General features: G+C 41.8%; 1 protein-coding gene across 1 annotated transcript in view; it reads right to left on the bottom strand.

Moving 5' to 3' along the window:
- Positions 1-1,813: 1,813 nt before the first annotated feature.
- The window catches only part of CTSD (cathepsin D), a 34,068-nt gene continuing 24,621 nt past the window's right edge, over positions 1,814-11,260 (bottom strand). Inside the window, exons 7-9 of the mRNA XM_054971058.1 lie at positions 9,429-9,573; positions 4,791-4,889; positions 1,814-4,375 (exon numbers count right to left, since the gene is read on the bottom strand). Of these exons, the coding sequence (XP_054827033.1) occupies positions 4,205-4,375; positions 4,791-4,889; positions 9,429-9,573 (415 nt within the window). The 3' untranslated portion in view covers positions 1,814-4,204. The remainder of the gene's footprint in view (positions 4,376-4,790; positions 4,890-9,428; positions 9,574-11,260) is intronic.

Below are 11,260 nucleotides of genomic sequence, written 5' to 3'. Positions count from 1 at the left end.
GCACCAACTCTCTTGCAGTACTTGCCAAGTTAATAGTCCCAGTAGGACTGGTCCAGGTAGCCCAATGGCTGCTCTCCCACTCCTGGTCTCCCCACCCACCATTTCTGGAAGATCCTTTCAGTTGTGACGAGCAGCCATTTTGCCCTGGTGTGGGGAGGCCGGCCAGCTGCTGTGGGAGGATATAGGGCGGCCATGACAACTGCTGGGCTGAGTTCCCTGTGAGCACCAGCAGGGCATGCCATGGGAGCATCATCTGCAGAGACAGATTCTTCATGGCAACAGGAGGGTCAGGGAGCAGGCCATCCCCTTCACACTTCGCACCCACGTGTGTATGGCTGGGTGGGGGAGGCTGGCTCTGTCCAGCGGGATGTGCAATGCCAGAATGGGAGGGCATTGCGAGGCCATGGGCAACAGAGCTGGGGAAACAGCCCGCATCCATGTGGGGAGGGTCCGGCAACTTGGGCCCTTTCAGGTGGCTCAGCAGTGCTGGGGGGCTGTGGGCCCATGACCTGCCCAATCAGTGATGGAGGCCGCCTCCATGGCACAAGGCTATCCCCTGGCTGGGTGCCTCGCTGCGGGTGCTGTGACCGCAGGGGCATGTGGTTCCCAACTCCCTGATCTCTGGCGGAGGCGGGGAGTCAATGGGTATTGGGGTGATTGCAGCTTACACATTGACTGCACCTTTTCTTGCTACCTGCAGGCCTCTCGTGGGGATGACGTGGTCATTGGAGGATGCTGGTGGGGTTTTCAGGGGAACAGCAGGGTGTGTGCTCCCTGCTGTGGCCTTGCCAGACTTGGCCACCAGCATAGCTCTCTCGTAAAGTCCTTAGGGAGTGAAGGAGTGGTGCCACTAGGTACACGGGTGCCAGCGGCATGGCAAGCCTCAGGATTGTGCTATCAGCTACCAAAGTCAGGCAAGCTGTATGGAAAGGCCTGAGGGCTTCAAGCATAGACAGCTTCAAGAGGGGACTGGATAAACATATGGAGCAGAGGTCCATCAGTGGCTATTAGCCACAAGGTATAGATGGAACTCTCTCTCTAGGGCAGTGATGTATTCTTGGTGTTTGGGGGGCGCAATTAGTGGGAGGGCTTCTAGTGTCCCTTCCCCACTGGCAGACCTTCTGAGGACACCTGTTTTTTGGCCACTGTGTGACACAGAGTGTTGGACTGGATGGGCCATTAGCCTGATCCAACATGGCTTCTCTTATGTATCTATCTCTGTGTTGATGTGAAAAGAGTTTACTCTGTCAGTGAAGACCTGCGTGGAAAATTACTTTGTGTAACTGAGTCTGTGAAAATACCTTCAATTCACTTATCAAAACTCTGCAACCATCAAGCTTACGTACTTAAAATTAAATTCTATTTTTTTAAAGAAAAAAAAAGATGTTTTTACCTCACAACCGCCCTCACATACTGTTTTGTCAAACTACAATCTATAACAAAGCTTTCCTGTAGTGCTAGTTAAGCAGAAGAGATCTAAGGCAAAAGCCTTTGGTGGCACTGAAAATCTTTTGTGTAGGCAGCAATATACAGGCCACACTCAGAAAAAAGGGAAGGTGTTCTTGAGGTATAAGCCTTGGCAAAGTAGAGAACACCTGACCTAACCTCTGTGTGAGTGGAATTAAAAAGTGTATTGGCTGTTACCAGAGCCCTCAGGAGATACAAGATTAAGGTAAGGAGCAGCTGTATTTAAAGCCCAAAGTCAAAGGTTTAACAAAAGGGGGGGGGGAGTTTAAGGTTAAAATAAACAGTAAATCATTACAGAGTTGTATCAAAATAGCAAAACGTTACAATGACATTACAAAAGAAGAGCTGGAGCAGAAAAAACTTTATTTAAGTTTTTTTTCTGACAAATTGAGAGTATAGCCCGGACAGCATGTTTTGTTGAGAGTCACAATGGCATTTCACATGTTTAGAAACAGCAGAAGAACAACAAATAGAAGGTGGCAAACTACAGGTCCAGTGGCTTCATTCACATTATTCCACACAAACTAATCTCCCTACTTAAAAGAAACCTTATAGAGAGGCTATACTGGTCTTAACAGTTGCAAGCAACAGGCTACAACATATATTATTACCAGCCAATCACTTCAATATCTATGAACCAGAGATAGTTCTCTCAATATATTTGATGGCATCAAGAAGATAAATCTGTCTGCTAAACAATCAATCCCAGGATGAACCCTTCTGCCTTATGAATGGACCCCTGAACAAAATAGTAATTTTAGACATTTTCTACACAGCTACTCTTTTAAGGAGCCTTGATCAATTTGAATATTTGCATTTGATATTTTGCAGTGAGATGCATCTTGAGAAAACTTTGAGCTACTAATTCAGGGTTGAAGACCACTATAAAGTAGGCACCAAGCAGAGAACTTTGAGAAGTCCATTGATTATGCCCAGGCAATTCAGAACACACAACACTTATTACCCATTTCCATATGATACACACACATTTATAATTCAACCTGGTTTGAATAGCAGAGACTCATTAGCAAACTCAAATGACACTACCAAAAAAAATTCATCCTACATCTTTTCTATGGCCTCCTTGGGGGCATCTTACTGCTTCTATCAGTATCCAAAGTATTCAACCCAATATGGAAGAAATCCATAAATGCTTGCTCAAGTTCCTGAAAGGTCTTCTGTTTCCTTGAGTTGACAGGCTTTTCTGTTGTATTGCTCAGCATATGCCAGCTTCTCAACTAGTTCAAGAGAACAAACTCAGTGTAGTTCTCTTGGCTTTTCATTACAAGCAGTCTTTTGTTCATTTTACTCTCAGGTTTTATGTTCTCTGTTGTCCATGCTGCCTCACAAACTTGGAACTGGATCCAAAGAATAATGGAACCTTTCAGATAAATCTCACAAGTACTAAAAATCTCCTTATACTTCAAGTTAATATTAACAAATTCCAAATAATTTAGCTTCCTACCACTAATACCCCACCTATCCTCCCTCCCTGCCCCAAATGGCTACCTCTTGTGTTTTGCTTGTCAAGTCAAAAGCATAGCCCAATACTGAGACAGTTCCTTAAACAAATGCTGTAGAACCTGTTAGGGCAGTAGGAGTTTGCTTGTGTACAGCAGCCATAGAAGATTGGGTTCCTCGACCAAATTTCTCAGAGCAGAGTACATTTTAGAGTGTCATCTAGAATTTTTCCTCTTCACGATGAAACTGGGAGGGCATACTTGGCAGGAAAGACAAAAACATGAGGTCTTATTAAGAGAAACATACTGGAATGTTGATGCTTCCCTAAAACTATTTTGATCCAGAAGGTTTCACAAATATAATTGCTTGAAATATTTCCAGGTGAGAAAAACCACAAAGCAACTTCCCTGTGTCTTTGAAATAAAATGGGAAGTACAAAGGTTTGGGGCGACTTTAACGGGGAAGATTTTTACAACTACACTTTGAGACTTTATCTCATGAATGGGTTTTGCCAGGTCAAAGTACAAAATATGAGTTGGAGAATCCAGTCACATCCTATGGAAGCGGTCTCCCTACTATTATTACTCCCTGAGGATTCTCTTGGCTGGAGCCTGCCATCGCCCCTACCTGCAATGGTGGACAGCTTGCTTTGTAAAATTTGCAAATCAGGACCTTTTTGCTATATCCCTCTCCCTCATGATTAAAAAAAAATATGGCTAAAACATTTTCTTATCTTCAATACAGTCCAGTTCGGGTATTAAACAAATGCAAATGCATTGGTAATCTACTACTTCCATGAAATAATCTGTGAAATTTATTCAAGGAACATTTTCGTTTCTTTAAACAAAGTAACAGGGAAAATCAGGAAAAAATATTTAGAAATTCTTATAAATGGAGAGGAAGATAATGGAAAACTTTATTAGTCAAAATAACAGAGAGATTTGTAGCCTTGATAAAAGGGGAGCCATTCAGTAGCTTGATGCTGAAAGAGGAGCCAACAATGCTTGGGCTCCTCAGATGCAGTGATTTCACTACAATACTCTATAGCCTGTTATGCACGAGGGGGCAAGTGATTATTAAATGGTCAGTAGTAGTCCTTTCCCATAGAATTTAAAAATCTCTACTCATTTAAATGTTTAAATCTGTGTTCTTTTTTCTTTACTTTCCTGATTTTGTTCTTAATACCAATAAATCACAATATAAAACTCCAGTGAACTTATTGGGGTGTCTGGGGGTGCATTCTATAGAGACTGTGGGAGGCAGAGTTCAGTCGCTTTTACACTTTGCCGCTACACTTTGCAAAACCAACTGAGTCATTATCTCTGTCAAATACGGTGTAATATGGACCAATGAATACATCTCCAAGGATCCAAAGAGGGCCACCAGGTGGTGGGACATCCAAGCCTGAAAATCCACTCAGGCAAAGAGTTTCCCCTTGAACAGTAACCTACAGAGAGAAAAGGAGAACGAGATGAAACAACAACAACAAAAGCATTTTTTAAAAAAATAATCAGCTTTTTATAAATAAACAATCGGGAGAACTTTAGACTGTGAAAGCAACAATTTCTTATGTTATATTTCACGGTGACCAAAAAGCAAAGAATCCATTTATAACAGAATAATAATAGAGAAATCATGTTTAAATGAATCATCAAGATGCTATTTTTTAAACCTGCATTCTAGAAAGCAACAGTGGTATTCTACAGCTTCTCTTATTGCAAGGTTGCTAACTCAGTTATAGTTAAATTAACATGCAAACACCCTTAAAAGCTTCTTCCAAAAAGTTTAAAAACAAAATTTAGTAAACACCTATAAAACTGAAGATGTTATCCATTAAGATAAGGTTCAGAGAAATTACTTACTTTTAAAGCATATTGATCTGGAGTTAGGGCATAGGAGTTGCCGCCTAGGACAAGGTTCACAGTGGGAAGGGAAGACAGCTTATCGCAAGGAAGCATGTACTGCAAAAGAGAAGAAAATAAAATAGAAGAATCCAACATGGAAGCTAATAACCCCAACACAAAATGTCTTTTGGCTGGTATTGATTGGCATTTGCTTATAATATCAATCTTGCAACAACTATACTGGCTACCTATATGCATAGTGCTTATTTATGAGATCCATATTTTTTTTGCTTTTGGCATCCAGCCTTTGGAATGGTCTTTTAGAGGAAGTCAGTTTTAAGAACATTTTTCTGGACTACACTGCACAAATTGTGCAAGCCTTTTTTTATTTCAGTGAGCCTTCAGCTGAAAAGTTCTCAGTTTCTGGCCTTCTCTTTCTCTAGCTGTTATTGCTAATGGAGAACTTTTCTGAAAGGACTGAAAGTCCAAGACTGTGTTTTGATATTTTATCAGAGCTGTGACTATTTGGTGACTATTGTTACTGACATGGGTACAAGCCACTACATGTTGACTTTTTTCTATCTTTCTTTCTATAAACCACTTCAAGCATAGAGATGGCACAGACCTTTTAAAAATAAAGAAGAGAAAGATCTCCTCTCCATACCATAAAGAGTATAGGAGCCTGTTATCACAACAGCATTGATCAGCAATTGCTTCCACAGTCTGGCCAGCATTTTTAAACCCAGGAATATATAAGGGTTAAATCAAAATTCGTGATCAGCTTTGGAGATGCTAAAATATAGGACGCTGGACTTCTTCTAAGCCCCTTTGCCATTACCAGCTAGGCAGGTGTGATGGCTCCAACCTCTCTGCTCACTTTGCCAGACAGACCTTGAAGCCTTGAGGGTGAATAGGGGACAGCAGCATTCCTAGCCATTCTCCCCAAGCTGATGGCTGTTATGAAGGCTAGAATAACTTCCTCTGCCCTCTTCTATTTACAAGTGTCTTTGGTTGTGTAACAGGTGGGCCAGTGCCAAGAGTTTGGGCCTTGCCTGAACTGTCCTGGTAAGTAAGCAACAAACTTCTTAGCTGATTAGCCATTAACTTACAGGGTAATTTCCAAGTGAGCTGCTACCTTAGTGGGTCACTGATGCCAAGGAACAAGCAGACTCAAGCCCAGCAGCTTTGCCAGTCCCTCAGGAGCCACATGTCTCAGACCCTTAAAACAGCAATGATGATCAGAGTTTGCTCACAAATTACCTCCTCCTGCACTGTTGGCAGTTTGCAGAAGGATGCAATAAATGAGCCAATACTCATTGCTGGTGCCACTGAGCCAAATGGCCCCGCGGCATGGGCTTGTAGCACAACGAGAACCACTGGACATGTTGTACTCCAGGGCCTCTGAACTTCCCAGTCTGGCCCTGCAGCCAGTGAATGTATTGCACCATCTCTTCTGTTGCCAAAGTATAAGCTCGAGGTGGTACTGTTTACTTCACACAGGAATTCGCATCAAAAGGAATGCAGCATTAGGTAGCTTCAATCTGCATGCTCATTCATTCTACAGCACAATTTTTTTCTTCGTAATAACTGCAGCAGCCTTCCTAAATTAATTATGTTCCCAATTTTCCTGTGCTCTATGCAAGGAAGACTTTGGTTCAAATTTTGCCTCAGCCATGGACTCAGTAAGCAGCCTCAGGCAAGCAGAGGGAAGGAGAAGGTACTGTCAATTATTTCCTTTTTTTTTTTTAACACATTAACTGGGGCACCATTTGGATTTTTGCCTCAGGTGCTACTCCAACTCAGGCAATCTGTGTTATGGAGTACCGTCCTACTTTACAGGGCTGAAGTGAGGGTTACAGAGAATGAGAAGTTCTTTAAGAATTCTAGAAGCACTCTATAAATACAAAGTATTATTATTACAAATACATCTTACACTGAATTAGTACCATGCTTTATGTCTCATCCTACCCTTGACCCAAAAAAGCTTACTTCTGAGCAGTAGTTAGTTATACATCTTAAAAACTTCAGGAAAGGAAGAACAATCTTTTGCAGTATTTCCCCAAGGGCTGGAGGGAAGATTCAGCATTCTATTAAGACTCCCTGGGAAGAACTCTCCTAAACTGCACATCTAAGCAGAGTTATACCCTTTTAAGTCCACTGAAGTTAATAGGCTTAGAAGTGTGTTACTCTGCTTTAGGACAGCATTCTTAAGGTCTGGACACCTCTGGCTGATTGGGTGATGTGGAAGGAAGAGCCATTATCTAGCAGGCACTGAGCTTTGTGTTCCATAGTTCAACAGCACCCTGCTGCCACTGTCAGAATTTTCCTTCCAGGGCAGGGAAAGGCCTCTTGAGAGCTAACTTGCTTTAGGTATGCCAAAACAGCTTTCCTTTTCCAAGCATTAAAAAGGGTTAAAAGCCTAAATGAAACCATGGCCAACACACCAGCTATTTTCTAGTCATTTGGTATCACCTAGCCCAAGTTATCCCAATTTATTAGTGGGCACAATTTTTCATGTGCCAGCTTTTTAATATTCTTGGACGGAGCTTATCTGGCCTTTCCAGACATGACTATATTAAGTTTACCCTTCTGCAATGAAATCATTGCAAATACCTAGCATATTTTTATTTATACAAGTACGAAATTTCTTCCCATTTCTTAATCTGCAGATTATCCATACAACATTCCTTCTGTACTCAATGCTCTGTTTTTTTTAGTCCAACCATCACCAGACAGAAAGCCAACAACAAATGGTCTCCGCTTACCTCTGCAGTAAAAGAAAGATTCTTCTAAACAGGCCCTATCAACCAGTTCCAGATCCAGTTCATTTTAACTCTCTTCCTAGTAACTTAATGAAATAAAATTCCTGTTGGATCAGAACAATTGCCCACCTTGCTCAGCTATGGTAGCATAGTAGTTAAGTGGTCAGGCTGCAAATCAACACTCTACTGGTTTGAATCTCACTACTGTCATGAGCTCTGCAGGTGGCCTTGGGTAAGCCACTCCTGTCGGCCCCACCTCCCCAGCTGTATTGTGGGAATAATGATAACACTCACTTTGTTCACTGCTCTGAGAGGGACACTAACCTGTCTAGAGGAGCAGTATAAAAACAGAGTTATTATTATTATCCTATTTCCCACAGTGCTCATTCAGGTGCTCCCAGAAAGTTCACAAATACAGCTTGAAGGTAACAGCCCTTCTCCACTGTTTACTCTTTAGAAACTGGTATTCAGAGGGGTACTGTTTCTGAAGCAGAGGTTTTAGTTAGCTATCAGGGCCAACAGCAGCTGATAGACTTGACTTTCATGTGTTTGTCTAATCCTCCCTCTTCAAGGCACCCAAGCACCCAGAGCATCCTGTGATAGCAACTGTATGTGAACTACGCATAATATAAAATATTGCCTGTCCTGAATCTATTGCCAATCAATTTTGCTGTGTGACAACGAGTTGTAAGAGACAGGAATGTTTCTCCCTCTATCAGTCTTTTCCACATCATGGTATGGATCCTACCAATCCTTCTGCTAGTGAAAGACCACCATAAAGGCTATACCAGGGATCATCTTTTTGCCCACAAAAGCCACATGGCATGGGGGGGGGGAGTTACAGTAAAGAATAGGAAGAGATCAAGCAGAAAATCTAGTAGGATTCAGCCCCATCATTAGACAAAGCTCAATTATATTCCCTCCTAGTTGTCTTCCCCCACTTTCTAAAATCCTAAGATATGTGTTCCAAACTTTTGATAATTCTGGTAATCTTTTCCTGCATCTTTTTATTTAATAGTGCAATCCTAACAGAATTATATTCCTTTAAACCCATTACCTTCAATGGATTTAGAAGGGTGTAACTCTGCTTGGTATTGCACTGTGCAGCATTTTAACCCACCTTTCTTCTATAAAGGGATTCAAGACTGTCATTTACAAAATAGACAAGAAGTATGAACAGAATCCAAGTGCAACTGCACTGTAGAGTTACATAGAGCCATTAGGATACTGATTGTCTTATTTTCAATTTCTTTGTTAATGATTCTTAGCATGGAATCTGCCTTTTTCATCACTGATGCATATCTACTTACTGTTTTCACTGAACAGTCCACTACAACCCAGTATCTCTTTCTTCGTGACCTGCTAATTTCTAATCAAAATGACATTTCCACTGGTAGGTTGACTGACAACTCGTCAAAGAAATGTTATCATCTAGTACATCCAAAATAGGTGGGGGACCTAGTTCTGTTTGTCAAAAACAATGACAACAAAAAGATGCTTCCAGGTCTTCTGTTGCCAGATGGCACAGGAATACTTGGCAGGCATTGCTTCTCATTATTGGAGCACTGCAGTCCAAAGAATAATATCTGCTAGGCTTCTCACTGTCCCTCGGCTACTAAAGGCACAGGAAAACATCTCAGGCAGGAGTTACCAACTCTTTGTTATAGACAGCTCTTATTCAAACCAGGAACTATACCATGTCATTTAATATAACCAGTTTGAACTTGTAACCAAATTGCCTTTTGAGTAGTTTGAAGCAACTCAAACCAAAGCTACTAAATGCACCCGAATCCAAACTAGAGTCAAAACCAATATATAAATAGCAGTTTAATTCCCATTTAGTCATTTACCACATTAGAACAGATGCTCCACCCTGGTCCCTGCCAGCATTTACCTGTCCTTTAATTATTGGCTTAGCGCCAATGGCTTTCTGCAGCTGCTTAATTTCATCAGTTGGTCCAGTAATAAGAGACGTTCCAGTGTCTACGATAGCTTCACAGCCAGAACTGCACACTGTCAGGCCATTGCCAATGTTAACCCTGTAAAAGAGAGACCACTCCATGAACAAATACATCTATTCACTTTAGTATAGCCAGAATACAAGACAGCCACTTAATCTATGTTTGAAAAAGAACAGCAGGAAAAAGACAATTTGAATTTAAAAGGAACATAATATGGGAATCTTAGTTGGCCAGGCAAAAGAATAAGGGCTTGGTGGGACATCTCTGTGCTGAATACAGCATAGAAAAGAGAGCTCTCTGGTGTCAGGGAATAATTTCCCCTCCTCCCCTCTGTACATGTTTATATTCCTCAAGCACCAGAAGTGAATGAGATTTAGAACAGTGAGTGGAAATAATACTTAGGGAAAAAGCAGAAGGAGGGCTTCCACAGAGGGGCAATCCTCAACTCACTTTTGTCCACTGGGTACAGGGCACAGAAGAACAGTCATTCCACATTTTGGACAAGGGTGGTGTCAAATGAAGAAGGAATTCTTCTGCAACTATAATATGCCACAGATCCCAGGCCAATGTCTAACTACATGACAGGTGGGAAATATGTGATTGGCAGTGCAATTTACACCCTTCTAAAACCATTCAATAAAAATTGACTTCAATGGACTTCCAATCCAATCCAATCCTAGCCATTTAATCGTGTTCAATCCTTGGCAACTCTGTAGATCGTATCCCTCCAGGCCTTTCTATCTCTGACTGCTTCTTTCAATTCCTTCATGTCCAGTCCATGATGGTATCCAGCCATTTCATGATGGTATCCAGCCAGCGGGTTTTTGGTCTTCCTCTCTTCCTCATTCCACTCACCATTCCTAGCATCATTGATGTTTCTAGTGAGTTGGCCTGCATTACATGCCCGAAATAGCTGAGCTTCTGCTTTGTAATCTCCCCCTCCAGAGACATGTCAGGTTTTATGCATTCCAAGACAGCTTGGTTTGTTACTTTTGCTGTCTAAGGGATCCTCAGGAGTCGTCTCAGACACCACAGTTTGAATGAGTCCATTTTTCTCCTGTCCATTTTTGTTAAGTTCCATGTCTCACATCCATAGGTTGTTATAGGAAACACAATGGCTGTGACCAGTCGGCGCTTGGTGCTTATTGTGACATCTTTGCATTTCCAGATTGAATCCATGCTGACCATTGCTGATCGTCCAAGTGTGATTCGCCGCTTTGCTTCAGGTGTCCAGTCAACCGTTATTGATTTGTGAACCTAGGAAGACAAAGTTGTCAACCACGTCGATCTCATCATTGTTTATCTTGATATGGACTCGTTTGTTAGTGTTGGTCATGATCTTTGTTTTTTTGATGTTCAGCTGAAGCCCCATTACTTCACTTGTCTTTAGTTTCATGATCAGAGTCTTCAGATCTTTGACCTTCTCTGCTAGCAGTGTAGTGTCATCTGCATATCGCAGGTTGCTGATTGTTCTGCCACCGACCTTTACCCCAATGTTCATCTCATCCAGGTTGAGCTTCCTCATGATTACTTCTGCGTATAAGTTGAAGAGGAATGGGGAGAGAACACAGCCTTGTCTGGTGCCTTTTCTGATCTTAAACCAATCTGTGTCTCCATATCTAGTTCGTACTATCGCTTCTTGGTCCATGTACAGTGATCTGATCAGTCTGATTATATGGGCTGGAACTCCAATCTGCTTCAATGCAAGCCAGAGCTTGCTATGGTCGACACAATCGAAGGCTTTGGCATAGTCAATAAAGCAAAT

This window comes from Eublepharis macularius, chromosome 2 (assembly GCF_028583425.1).
Source record: "Eublepharis macularius isolate TG4126 chromosome 2, MPM_Emac_v1.0, whole genome shotgun sequence".
NCBI classification, from domain to species: Eukaryota; Metazoa; Chordata; class Lepidosauria; order Squamata; family Eublepharidae; genus Eublepharis; species Eublepharis macularius.
The sequence above is the reverse complement of the archived record's forward strand: the minus strand, read 5'-3'. Positions and strand labels throughout refer to the sequence as shown.